General features: G+C 52.8%; 1 protein-coding gene across 1 annotated transcript in view; it reads left to right on the top strand.

Moving 5' to 3' along the window:
- Window positions 1-14178, top strand: part of Glis1 (GLIS family zinc finger 1) — a 188756-nt gene that overhangs the window by 160136 nt on the left and 14442 nt on the right. Inside the window, exon 4 of the mRNA XM_085686366.2 lies at window positions 9874-10035. Coding sequence (XP_085542492.1) covers window positions 9874-10035 — 162 coding nt within the window. The remainder of the gene's footprint in view (window positions 1-9873; window positions 10036-14178) is intronic.

Genomic DNA, 14178 nt, shown 5'->3' with positions numbered 1-14178 from the left:
TAGACATAGCTCTTTGGTTTTTGTAACTGGTTCTTCAGTATGGTAACAGCAGTGTGTTTCTCTCTGGCACCCCTGGGGAAGCTGAAAGCCTGGGCCTTTGCAGAGCCCAGTCCAGGCTGGGCTGGACTGCTGGAGATCACCAGTTTGTAATGGTCTGTCCTGTCCCTTTAAGACACAAGCCATGCCCACTCTCTCCCTCGTTCTACCAAGGCAAGCTGATCTTCAGCTTCCAGCCTGAGTCCCTCCCTTTCTCTATCTCCCCCCACTCTCTGCTCTTCCCCTTTTCTCCCCTTCCCTTTTATAATCCACTAAATACATATCCAACTCACTCTGCATGGCATGCCTATCCATCTTGGTCTCTCACCTGCCACGGGGCTTCCTGCCTCTGGGACTTGGCTACCTTCGTGGCCTTTGGGACCCACTGCCTACCGTCGCTCGGGGACCTGTGGCATGGTCTCATGGCCCACTGCCCACTGTTGACCCTCAGGGACCTGCAGCATTTTACTTAAACCATTACATTGGTGCCTTGACTCGTATGCTCAATGTGGTGGCTGTGATTGCTAAGATTGTTTTCTGATGACTTAGTAACCATTTGTTCTTTCTCTAGTCTCTTTTGTGGCCCAGTGTTTCTTAATCCCTGTAACACTTTGCTTTTGATCCAGTATATTGTAAGAACCCTGGTGTTGGGCATCCCTGGAAGCCTCATCTAAGAAAAGGGGTAGTGTAGCCCCTCTAACTAGGGGAGTCTGAAAGTCAGCCAAGCAGGGCCTAGATAAGGCTGCTGAAGCTGACTGAGGTGTGCCATTGATACCAGCTATGGCCTTCCTTGTCCGTGTTTCCCATAGGGGACACTGGGTGTTGTCCATGTTCCTTATATCAGACTCAATCTGAAGTCCATGAATGTGGGGAAAGTAGATTTAGCTTTTAAGTTTACCACAGCTCAGGCCTCTGTGCCAGGGAGCCCACCTCCAGAAGCCCACCCAGCAGTACGCAGAATTTGCTAGCATTCTCTCTGTTCTGGGACATGCAGGCTTATGTAAAACTGAAGAACCTTCAGTTGTTTCTAAGACTAACACCTGCTAAGCCGCTCTGCCCCATTTCTGGCCAGAGTCCACTTGTCCCCCATCCATCTGATCAAGTCTTAGTTGGCTCCAGAAAATCTAAATCTTCCACATTTGGGTGAGACAGACCTCCTTGAGACACACAGAAACCACCAAAAGGGCAGCCAGGCCAGACAGAGTGCTGCCGGTGCCCCCAAGGCTTGGCCCCAGGGATGGGACTGCACAGTGTGAAGCCACCTTACTTTGGGGATCCCTACCTTGTCCATGCTCTTGTCTCCCCTCTCTGTCCTGGCCAGAGCACTCTTTGGAAGATGGGAATTCAGGAGGCTTTGCTTTTTTCTCCCCCAAGCTCACTCCTGGACCACACGAACCTGGGTGACCACTGCTGGACAGCAAGCTGCTGCCCCATTCTGCCCTGGAATCTGGCTCTAGATAAGGAAGAGAGAAGGGATTTCTCTGGGTCATGCTTTTTCCTTGTTTTTAGGCCACACTTGATAGAGCCCTATGATTGACTTCCCTTGTCCCCCTTCCTGTGACCTTAGGGCAGCTGGTAAGGCCTGGGCCTGTAGATTGTTGTAGCTTTGTCTGTCAGGAAGACTCAGCTGATTTTGGGGGGGGCATTAAAAACTTTGAAGGCCATTTTCACCAATTCCCATATAGGAGTTTGGGGACCATCCTCAACTTTTTTTTTTTTAACTCTTTCCTAATATCTGGTACTGGCTGAGGAAGCAGAATGATTAGTAGAAAAGGAAGTTAGCCACCTTTTACCTGAGATTTGGAAGAGAAAAGGGAGCAGGGGAGGGACTAGCCCAGTGCGCAGAGGGGGGTCCAGAGTAGAGCGGTGAGGTAGGAGGGGGAGGGGAAGGTGGAAGTTGACCTTGAACCTCTGAATTGGGAAAGGGAGGAAAAAGAATGTTGCTCCACCAGGAGGGGTTGGGAGTGTGGGCTTGAGGGAGTGGGGGAGGGGCCAGTGCCTCTGGCAGCTTGGTGCTGTGAGAAACTGGCTAAGGGGAAAGGGGTGAGAGCACAGAGACCAAAAACCATGGACAAAAACCCATATATATGTAAGTTTTGTTCATTTGTATCAGGCAGTCTCAATTTAAAAGATTTCTGTAAGAGGCTTATAGGGGCAACAACAGACATGGCTTTGAACTGGAAGTGCCCATTTTAGAGTCTATGTCCACCTATGTGACCTAAGTCCACCTTAGTGCGTCCACCAAGATGGCACTTAGGTCCAGAGGGGCCGTGGAGATTGGATGCCTGGTGTCCCAAAACACAGATCTCCGCCTCAGCCAATCCTGATCCCACGGGATTGACCGCAACCTGATTTGAATTCCCAACGTGAGCTCACGACTTCATTGGAAATCTGAAAAACAACAAAAATAAGTACGAATGGGTCCCCTAAAACCCTATAGCATAGACAAGAAAAGGGACTCACCAAGACGCAGCCGCTGTAGCCCAGAAGCCAGTTTTAAGCATGGCGTCGAGAGCCCAAACTGTAGACTAGGGGCCTTTCAATACGTGGCCTGCCACGTGTGGAAAGGACCTTCCCTATCTCGGTGGGACCTCCAAATGTTAGGACTATTTCTTAATGTTAGCTCTCTGACAACGCAAAAATTCCCAATCAAGCCAAATCAAAACAAGTCAAATTAAGAAATATCCAGGTTTAATGGGAGATCTGTGCTCTCGGGTGGCCCCGAGGGGGAAACCGGGAAGCCGCAGAAATGCAACCCTGGGAGGAAGAAAGGGAGACCATGTGTTCTTCTTTTGGGGGATCACTTAAGTACCCCAGGGAGGGGGTCCTGACCCTACCCCCAGGGAGGGATCAGGACCTGGCCTGCTGGGATTTGAAGTCCAGACCAGGCCTGGGGGCTGGGATAGATGCGAGGGGCTGGGACCTACGTTCCCAACCTAACAGTCTCCACTTCCTGGTCCTCTACTTTCTGCTGAGTCGTCTCCACATCCTGATCCTCTACTTTCTGCTGAGTCATCTCCACGTTCTGGTCCTCTACTTTCTGCTGAGTCATCTCCACATTCTGGTCCTCTACTTTCTGCTGAGTCATCTCCACATCCTGGTCCTCTTCTTTCTGCTCAGTCATCTCCACATCCTGGGCCTCTACTTTCTGCTGAGTCATCTCCGCGTTCTGGTCCTCTACTTTCTGCTGAGTCATCTCCACTCCCTGGCCCTAAAGTAGAGGCACAGTTCTTTCTCTTCCACACACACACACTCTACAGATGAAAACTGAGTGAGGCCTAGTGAGGGTACCTGGCCTAGTGAAGGCTTCTGTGTTGCTAGGTAACCGCATATCACTGTGAACACTGCAGGGTGGGCCATAAGCAGAACTATTGACAGCAGGCCTCTCTCCACTGTTGAGTGTGAGCCATAGAACAAAGGCCTCTGACTGGCATGTGGGCCTCTCCCCTCCTCAGCTCACAGGCCACAGGAGGAGCTGTGAGGTGTGGATCTCTATTACTGGATACCTGCTCCACCTACTGAGGCTCAGCCCTTAGGTCATTTCCTTGCCATTCAGTGCCTCTGTTTACCCATCTCAAAGACAGAAACCTAGTCTTGCCTCCCCCAGGGTTGTTGTGATCCTGATGGGACCAGGAAAGAAAGGCGCTCAGCACACTGGGGCCCTGGCCACCAGGATGGTTCTCCTTAGCGTTCCTTCCCTCTCTGGCTGAACATAAATGTAATGCTGCCGCTATTGTCACCGTCCTTCACTAGTTTGAGGGCACATACAGGGCTGAGGCCTGGGACCTAGGTTGTCACTGTGGTACTGGCTTCTGTCTGTGTTGCAAGTGTGATGTGAGGCCCCAGGGTCTCAAGCAAGGCCCCAAGAAATGTGCAGTGCATGAACAGGGAAAAGCCCACTTCAGTGCCCATGGGAGCTCATGGCAGGTCAGCAGGAAGGAGGTTTAGGAAGGGCCTCAGTACGAGCCACACCTGAAAGAACCAGAATGGCTGGACAGCAAATCAGGGGATTTCTGAGAAGGGGGCCATAGGGTTGTAGGCTGAGGGCAGGGCAGTATGGACTGAGCTGGAGCAGGGTGGGAGCTGGGCATGGTTTAGGGAGGCCAGGAGGAAGGCCACTGTCTTAGGGTTTTCATGGGCGCTCTGCCTGATCTATACCCAGCCTAATCTGGTTCCCTTGGGAATATCAGGAGCCAGTGGGCCTAGCTTCTTCTCCCTGCAGCTTCTGTGCCACCTCCTAAAGCTCTCTGGAGGCCAAGACAGGGTACAAAAGAACAACAGTCTTGGAGCCTGACCATATAGTAGGTGTCTGGATGCTGAGGTGTCCTCGTGGAAGACTTTGTCTCCAGGTGGCAAGCCTTTCTTCTAGTACACATGCACTGGCTACCCTGAGGCTACCCGTTACTCCACGTGTGTGTCAGTTTCTGCACGTGTTGTGTTGTACACAGGCCATGTATTAGTGTTTCTGTAGAGTTGGCATCTTTGTGTGTATGTGGTGGTATCTGGGGCTTGTGTGTTTAGGGTATATGTACAAGAATGTGTGTATGTGCGCTTGTGTGTCATGAATGGTGGGGTGTCTGGTGGGGAACATGTAGAGTATATGTGCAGGGCATGTGTACAAGAGAATATTTAGATCTTGGTATGTGTGGTTTGAATCTGTGTTTGTGTACTGTTGTCCTAACTCCATCTTTGACATATTGATTACTAGGACGAGAGGAAAAGTGTCAATTGTAAGATATACGTGTGTCTGTGATTCTGGGTCTCTATGGTGACCTGGTGTGATGCATGGGAGAGAGAGATAGTTTGCTCTGCCTCCCCTCCTGGGACTCCGACCCATAAGCCAAATCTCTCCATATACCCCTGGAAGAGAGGCCATCTGGGTCCTTGCTGACTGACCACCAAATCTCTAGGTCTCTCTCAACTACCAGGAATGGAAATCTGTTTCTTTTGTGGACAAGCGTTTGTGTTCAAGGTGAGCCTGGTAAGGAAAGGTCCAGGCTCCACCGCCTCAGAACTCCCTTCCCAGGACAGGCAGGACTCTGTTATCCCCCTTTCCCTTGCCTTGCTCTGTGTCCCACTCTGTCATAGCTTGCTGGCTTCTCTGGGTGGTTTCAAAGGCCCCTGGAAGCTGGGTAAGCGAGAGGAGATTGCCCCACTGGCCTGCCTGGGATGAGAATGCCTCTCAAGCTACAGAGCTAGGCACTGGGGCGAGTCCAGACTCTGTCCTTGATGAGCTCAAGGACTCTTGCATGCAGCCTAAAATCTCTGGCGCTTCGTCTCTACCTCTGATGAAGTAAATCACTCTGCCTACATAATGGGATTGGGGAGATGGTGTTGAGGGGAGTCTGCTCTGGTCCCAGGAATAGAGCAAATGTGAAGCTGCTGCAGGGCAGAGCCCTCTCGTGCACGCAGCTGCCTGGTCATTCTCTGTGCCCCGCGTTAGACTAGCCCCTCCCCGAGAGGCCTCACAGTTTAGGCCAGTGTCCTTCGGCCCCAAATCCTCAAACCTTCCATGTTAGTCTCTTCCCTTCACACTTTGACTGTCCCCAGAGGCCTGGCACAGCCCACGGCTCTGAAGAACCCTGTGAAAGTCACAAGGGGATCCTAGGATGGTACACCCAGGGCCAGCCTGAGTCTCCCCCAGGGTGGGCGGCTGAGGAGTGGCCCTCAGTCCCCGGATGGCTGGCCTTTAAAGCTGGCCAAGCACCGCGTTGTTTGACATCTTGGAAAAGAATCTGGCACTGCACATTTCTCCCATCTAAATCATTGTAAAGTAACTTAAAAGTTTGTACAAAAATGAGAAGTTGATCTCTGAATGGCCTGCCAGGCTATTGTAACCCAATATATTTTACCCTTAAACCAGAAATGTGTTTGTTTAGAAGCAAGTCACTGGCAAATGCCAAATCTGGAGGCATTTCCTCCCCTGCCCTGCCTGACGCCCCGTTCCCTCCAACCTCTTCTTTATTCTCCGCATCCAGATTCCTCATCAGGGCATGAGAAACTGGGCCTTCCTTCCTTTTGGGCCATGTCAGCCCCAGGGAAGAAACTTGACGTTCATTAGGCACCAACTGTGTGCCAGGTCCTACTCTGGGTACAGTGATGTATTTATTCCTCAGAGCTGTTTGTGGTGGCCCCATTTAGAGAGGAGAAAAAGGAAGACAGAGATGTGACTAGCCCAAGTTCTGTGTGAGTTTCTCCATGGTACCATCATACACCTTATGTGTGAAACAGAGCCCTTGCTTCTTTCCCAGGGGCCAGAGGGAAAGACATCATCACCAGAGCCAACTGTGTCCGCCACCCAGAAGGTTCTCCTGCAGGATCTCAGCCCTTATTCATGAGCGAACAGCTCAGAAGGCAACTTGCTGAGAGCCTAACCGGTCCTGCAGATTCTGAGCCTAACGCAGGGCCTGAAATGTCCTGGTCTTTGACTAGCCCCCACCCAGGCAGAACTGGAAGGGTCCTTGGGCTGGGCCTGGAGGGGAAGATGCTGCCTCCTTGGCTCCAGCCATGGCTCCCCTCTGTCTTTCATCTCCTGCCCTCCGTACTGTGAGCTGCACGCAGCAGTAATGGATTGCAGTGGACTTTTTTCAATTAGGCTGATTTCTCCTCTGCCTGTTACTATAAAACTCCAGATGGTCTGGGGCTTCACGGTTCCCGGGGTATTTTCCCCCATTATTTTAATCTTCTTTCGTAACACGCCCCACATGTGGGAACGGGGCCTTTCAAGGCGCTGCGCTCTGTGGATCAGCCATGCTTTTCTCTTCGCTGTGTTGCCCGGGTTTTCCTTTCTGTGTGGCAGCACCACAGAGAGCAGCTCCCACCGGCAGCCTGGGCCTCAGTTTGCTGCGGCTCAGAACCCATGTTGGGCCCAGTTTGAAATCCCGGTGTAGCTCCTAAAGCCTGGTCGCGGTGCCCTCTGAGCACCCTGAAGAACTGAGCAAAGAGCGTAGGGGTGTACAGCCATGTCAGTCACACTTCAGGCCAGACCTAAGCTCTAGTCAGCTGTGTGATATGGTGACATCACCTTTCTGAGCCTCACTGTATTCATCTGCAGGGTGGGGCTGGGAAGTTACTCCACTGGCAGGGTGCATTGTCTTGATTCAGTGAAACACAAAACGCTAGATAGTGGTAGGTGTCTAAGACGTATTGCCAGATACCTGGTATTTTGAGCTTATTTTGCTCTCTCTTAGGATGTATTTCAATGTTGATATTTCAGGTGAATGAGGAAAAAAAAACCCTAGCCACCCATCCTGACATGCTTTGAGACTATTAGACACCATCTTCTCTAAGTATTCTTTCCCCAGAGTCACCCATTACCATACGTGAGAGCCTTTGCTTCAAGCTAGATGAACCTGGAGTTTATCTGGTTAGTTAAACAGCATGTTTAAATTTACCCAGAACAAGATGTGTCTGTAGAAATGTCTGAAGGCCACTGGTGGCATCAAGACCAAGAGCCAAAGGATGCTATATATGTGCTTTCGTTTGCAAATATTGCCCTCCTCATGAGCCCACGAGATGTCTGGGCACTGGACAGGTGAGATGAACTCACCTGAGATCATCCCCTCAGAGTGTCGTGGTTAGATTGGTACCACGCTGCACAAGATTCTGGAGCACAGTGGGATGAGAGCTGATGACACTGTCAGGCATCACCAGGGCCAGATCATACTAGCCAGAATGCTGGGACAATATCAATACACACACACACACACACACACACACACACACACACACACACACAGGTACAAAAGAGTCAAGAGCAGACATTATCCGATGGCTAAGTTTTCATATGGCAGTGGCCTGGGAGGAGGCAGGTAGATTCCCAGGTGAGTCATGCAGTGATCGGTGGAGAGGCTGCCGACCAAGGGCTGCTGATCAATTGGTTGCTGGGGTCAAGGAGAAGGAAACAGGTTCCTAGCTTTGGCATTGGGATAGAAGGTGGTCATAGCAGCAGAAGCCATGCTGGAGCAACCCAGGTGAACAGCCCAGCATCATATTGTCTGCTGGGCCATGGAAGTAATGGCACAGGAGTGTTCTGTAAGGATCAGAAATGCCAGAACTCACCTGCTCTGCCATGTATGTAATTAAAGGCAGCCCTAAGCTCCCATTTCTGCTTCCTCGCTGCTTCCCCAGATACTGGCTCAGCATTTGTCTCTAGAACCCTGGTGCCCCTGCAGCTCCACCTGCCTGTGCTTGGGCCTGCTGTCTCCCTGAAATGAGTTTCTTGGCACCTCATTTGCCAAAGCCCAGGCTTCAGGGCTCAGCCCCTCAGGCAGGCTTTGGTAATCCCCAGCTCAGCAACTGCAAGGCTCCCACATTCGGCCCCTTCTCAGATCTCTGAGTATCCTCTGCTCTGTGTGGGATTTTAAGGAATTTTGTGCCTTTGCTGATGGAAGGTAGAGTATGGTGAGTGGGTTCGCCAGGTAGTGGGCAGCAAGGGGTGCAGCGCAAGAAGAGGAAAGAGGATCATGGGAAGCGGGGGGACATGTGCACACACACACAGCTCTACTAGAAGTGCAACAGGCCAGAGACTACCCCAGGCAGACTGCCACTTAACCTGCTCTGAGGCCTTAAATGACAGCTACAGTGACATGATCAGAACTTGATGTATGTGGTTTAATTTAGGGCTCACACCACTCTCTAAGGTTAGCGTTCACCCAGTTTGCAGATGAGGAAACTGAGACTCACAGAATGACTTGCCTGGGCTTCTTCAGTGAGCGAGCAGAGCCATCTGTGGCAAGGGCCGTATCTGTAGTCACTGTGCCTGCTGCACATCAGCTCCTCATCGGACGGGCAGAGTTACCAACACCCAGAAGGCCACCGGGAAAAGGCAGCAAGCTGTGGAAGCAGCAGGCCCATTGGAGCCAGGCAGAAGCGTTGACCTGATGGTCCCCTCAGCCTCCTGGCTCTCAGCTCATCTTTGCAGCTGTTGAATAGAGATAATAGAAAAAGCTCACTGGGCTCGCAAGGGCTAAGCAGATCTAGATCCTGGTCCTGAGCGTGGATCTGCCGGAATCTCTGTGGCATCTTTATCTCAGATAAGAATAAGGCAGCACCCCTTCTCTACCTGTCAGGATGGAGATTCCTGGCGAGTTCAGAGTCATCTCTCCACAGCTGATGTATGGGATATATGGGGTAGGAGAGGCACTTGTGGCATCCTGGAAGACATTAATACAGATCCCGAGCTTCTAAAAAATGTATACATTAAATTGTCAGTGTAGGAAGGGAAGGCTTCCCAGGAGGGGTGCAGTCTGAACAAAGGCAGGGGTGTGAGGAAGCAGGTGTTCGGAAGCCCAGACAAAGATCCATAGATTCCTGGTGGGAAAGAGGTAAACTGATCCCCAGAGTCTGACAGGCTCTCCCAAAGTCAGAGAAATCACGCAGCCAAGAGTTATTGGTCTCCTCCAACAGCCTTTCCCCCCAAACCAGTCAGTAAGAACAAAGGGCCAAGGAGGATGTTGATTGGAAACCCTGCTCCTGCCAAGGTTGCAGAACACCCCAAAGCCTCTTGGGGATAGAGAGCCCTTCCAGTCCAGGCTGAACTCCTTCCTTCTGGGGTTCCATGCCCAGACATGGCCTGCCTTGGAATTGCTGACCCCAGGGGTCACAGCTGGCACATGTATGAGTTGTTATTCCCTAAGTCAGAAGCAGAAAGGTCATCTTTGGCCCCAGTTGCCCATTTCTGAGTCTTAGCCCTGGACACTTTGCTGGGGCAGTGCTCCCAGATGCATAGGGGGAAGGCAGCAGGTGGTTTGGGCCGGAAAAGGCAGGCTTGGGGTGCTGTTTCCAGGCGGGTGGGCCCACAGGGCCGAGGACACCCCTCATCAGCCTCTCCTGCAGTTCGAAGGCTGCAGTAAAGCCTTCTCCCGCCTGGAGAATCTGAAGATCCACCTGCGGAGCCACACAGGCGAGAAGCCATACCTGTGCCAGCACCCAGGTTGCCAGAAGGCCTTCAGCAACTCCAGCGACCGTGCCAAGCACCAACGCACCCACCTCGACACGGTAGGTAGGCCTGAGTGTGGAGGCCCTGGGGTGGAATAGGGCTGCACATAGACCCTACTCTCTAGGTGGAGTCTCAGCCTGTGCTCAGGCTGTGTAACAGGGGGCAGGTAATGATCTGGCGGGAGTGGATGGGGGCGTGTTCTTTCTATTACAGGATAATTAGTAGGCTTCCTGGCTTTCTACTAAGATAGTTTTCCCCCATCATCCTTCAGTGTGACAAACACAAATGACTTGGGTATGGCCATATGTCCTCTGCGGATGTGGATGGGTGGACTAGATTTAACAAAGGCCTCCAGTTGAGATTACCCTACGTGGCCCATGAACCAGCCTAGGCCTTATGGGAAAGCGGGTGCTCTCACATCCACAGTCTCTTTTTGATGGGCCAACTATGTCTGCATCCTGAGCATGCCCCTCCCTGCTCTTCCCACTCCTTACTTGGGGACAACACATAGGCTCTTTAGGGCTATCATTGCCCCTTAAAGAGCTGTAGTTGGTGACACGTAAGATCCAGCATCTTGCCACAGCAGCCTGACCATCCCGTATTGTCTATTTCTACTTCCCTGCCAAGCAGTGAGAGCCACAGCTCTGTCCCCATTGCCCCCACGTGTCCCCTGAGCAGATAAGGACATCGGACATCATCAGTTAACACAGCATCTTCAGAGTGCCGTCCCTATACTGACCCTATTCCCAAGGTCCCTGAGCCATCTGACACAGGAGGAAGGTGGGCTTAGGGGTTCTCATGGCTGGCCTCTGGTGAGGGCGACAGACTCAGTCTTCATGCCAGTCTCACAGGTGCTGGAGAAAGTGGCGTGTCCCTTGGGAGGATCCCAACCCTGTGTGCAACACAAGGCTGGAGTCTGCTAGAAAACACCACCTCTGGACCTCCACGCAGTTCTCAGCTCTGCTCAGAGGTGCGGGGAGCGGGGATGGGGCTAGGCACCAGTCGATACACCTACCCTGTCCAATACGCAGATGAGGAAACAGACTCCCAAGAGGGTAACTGAGCTGTTAGTGCGAGTTGGAAGTCATAAAGCAGAGGTCAAACCTGAGAAGACACAGAGTCCTCCAGTCCTAGCCCTTTATCTCACAGCTGAGAAACCAGGTTCAGAAATGTGGAGCCAGGCCAGGCCCTGGGCTGTACCTTCTTTATCCCTGCCAGCCCCATAGTGTCACACACCTGCCCCAGTTCAAGCAAAGCTGAGACCCAAGTCAGATTGTGTCTGTGTCAATGACAGACAAGTGACAGAGCCAAATGCACACTTGGATAACTCCAAGCACAGGGCTCTTGACTAGAAAAGTTTGAAGGGTTGAGTCTGAGCAGAGGGGACAGAATGGCAAGGGATAGTCCTTATCCCCGACTCCAAACCAACTCCCCTCCCCTTACAGCTGATTGAGACCTGAAGCTAGCTGTGGTACTCCCAAGTTCCCTTCCCCTTGGTCACCTTTTCAGCCTGGGGGCCCTTGGCACTCTGCCCTTGTCCCTGAGTGAGGCAGTGAATATTGCAGAGGGCACAAGGCATCCAACAGTGGGCCTCTGCCTCACCCCCACCTTCCAGGTCTCGGGCATGTCCCCATGGCCTCTCTAGTTTCCTGTTAGTTCCTTACTCCTGTCCTTACTGTATTTAGACCCAGCCTGTGGAACAGAGCTCCTGAGGGCTAGGCCAGGTCAGGTCCACACAAGCCCACGGGGTTACCCCAGGCCTTCATCTATCTAGGAAGTTTCTGGCAGGTCTAGGGGCCCCATGCACAACCAGCTCTGTGCCTAAGTAGCATGGGCAGCTCCTTCCTTGCTGCTAGACCATGTTCCAGCCTGCAGCCTTCGGGTCAGCAGTAAGGCTCACACGTAGCACCTTAGCTTTCATAGGAGACCCAGCCATAGCCCCAGCTACCCTGACTTCAGAGAACACGGGGCCCACGGCAGGAAGGAGGTTGGTTCTCTGGACAAAGTGGAGAAAGCAAGCTTCAGCTCTGAATTTGGCTCTGCCTCTTGAGAATAGAGGGGGGTATAGCCGCGAACACGGCAGCCCTTTCTTTCCTAGTCTGTCACTTAGGGACTTAATGTCAACCAGATCCTGCCATACCCCAGGCAGCCACCATTCCCAGTGTGGGCCTCGGTTTCCCCATCAGCAGGATGGGGCCTGTTCAGAGGCACTGAGAGAAGAAAGCTCACTCACAGAGAGTCACACACACCTCCTGAGTGATGTCTGCTCAGCTGGAGCGGTTCTGATGGGCAGGTGTGGGAACCATGGGTGGCCAGTGCTTAGCAGTACTGTACCTGGAGAACCCTTAGAGATAGAGCTCTGTACAGACAAGGAAGTGTAGCCTTGTTGACAGGAATAACACAGCCCCAGTCTTGGAGCTTGTATGGGGATTCCGGGCCTAGGGTTTGGCTGGTGGCTTGGGACAGCCGCAGGGTTTCCTGGGGGCTCAAGGGAGCTGGGCCTGAGGAATGTTCTGTACACGTCAAGGCCTGGAAAAACAAACACAAAGATGGGTCTTGCTGCCCTGTTTCCAAGCGAGTGTGCCTGCCACACAGAGCTGTTTGCTTTTTGACCAAAGCGTGTGGATTTGTATCAGCATTCCCAGAGGACCAGGCCTGGGGCCAGTCAGCTCAGGGGCAGGGCAGGGCTCATGGGAGAGTGTTCTGGGCTTGCGTGTTAGGGTGGAGGGGCTGTGTAAGCGTGTGGGACTCGCATGCTGAAGCAGGTGGTGGGCAGTCCAAGGCAGGTCTCCCTCTCCTGCCCCTGCCTTCCTGTTGGCCTAGTCACCTTCTTACCGCCTGTCTCTCTCTTTTTGTTGTTCTCCATTCTTTAACCTGGCAATCTCCGTGGCAGCTCCAAGGTATGGTTCTGGTCATCTCTTTCTGCTTTTCCCCACAAGGCCCCAGACAGTAGGCGCCTCTCCCAGCATCCCTACCTCTGGCAGGGACAGAATTGCCTTAAGGCTTTGTGGGCAGTTCCACTTGATGTGTCTGCTGACTGGGCATGGCAGTCCCTGGGGCTTACTCTTGAGAGGTGCCATTTCCTACACACACACATACATACACACACACACACACACACACACACACACACACACACGTTCCAGGAGGCGGTCCTAAGGGCTCTGAAGAACTCAGTGTGTTTTTAAAAGGAAGCCTTGTGAACTTCATGCCCCAGTAGTAGCTGGGGACCCCAAGTTGGTCCTCATGAAAGCCCCTGAACTGGGAGGTGCAGATAGGGCCATGAGTTGCCCTTCCCTGGTCTTCTGGAACATGGCCAGGATTAGATGGCTCCCTCACCAGTAATGCAGAGGGACAGTGGAAACTACCCGACGGCAGAAGGTGGGCAGTGCGGCCTGTGGGAATCGCAGGCCAATTAGAAAACAGGATCTGAGCAAGGCTAAAGAGGAGGTGATGGGAGGAACACTGTGGGGTGTGCATGGGGACAGTGGTCGGAGGAGGACCCCAGTCAGTGCCCGGAAATGACCTAACTTCTGATTATCTGAGGGTCCGAGGGCCGTGGCGGGGTGTGTGGAGGGAGGACCATGGCCGTCTATGACAAAAGCTGTGGGAGGCTACATAGGAAGATTAGGGGAGACCCTGAAGGAGGAGCCCAAGCAAGAGTGGAGGTTGACTCGGGGGGGGGTCCCCTGTGTGCCTTCCAGGGCAGTGGGGTGGTCACAGGGAGGGGGTTTGACCACGTAGACAGCACAGCCTTCAGGTTCCTAGCTTGTGCTCTTTGAGGTCAGCTCCCTCTGGTCTCCCAGTCATTGGGAGGAGGACCTTAGTTGCTGTGGTCCATAGTGCCCCTTGGACCTGCCAGAGCAATCATCCAGGCTGGCCCTGGGATGTCCCCTCTTCCTCTCTTCATTCTCCTGCCCGGGACCAGCTCCTGTGTAGCCCTGCTCCACACACTGCTTTTGTGAAGCTAAGCTGTGCGGGTGCCTCTGCCACAGCTAGAGTGAGTCAGGAAGACCTGCAAACCTCAGTCAGTCCCGTCTTGCAGATAGGAGACCACTCACCGGCACTCCCACCACGGTGGCAGAGTGGGGACACAGAGCCCCTCCTTCTCCCAGGCCAGGTTTCTTACCCACTCATCCTTCCCGCGGCAGGTCATATAGGGGACCTTCGCCTTGAGCAGTGGCCTCTTACCTGCCTCTCGT

The sequence above is a fragment of the Myodes glareolus genome, chromosome 3, assembly GCF_982192425.1.
Source record: "Myodes glareolus chromosome 3, mMyoGla1.1, whole genome shotgun sequence".
NCBI classification, from domain to species: Eukaryota; Metazoa; Chordata; class Mammalia; order Rodentia; family Cricetidae; genus Myodes; species Myodes glareolus.
The sequence above is the reverse complement of the archived record's forward strand: the minus strand, read 5'-3'. Positions and strand labels throughout refer to the sequence as shown.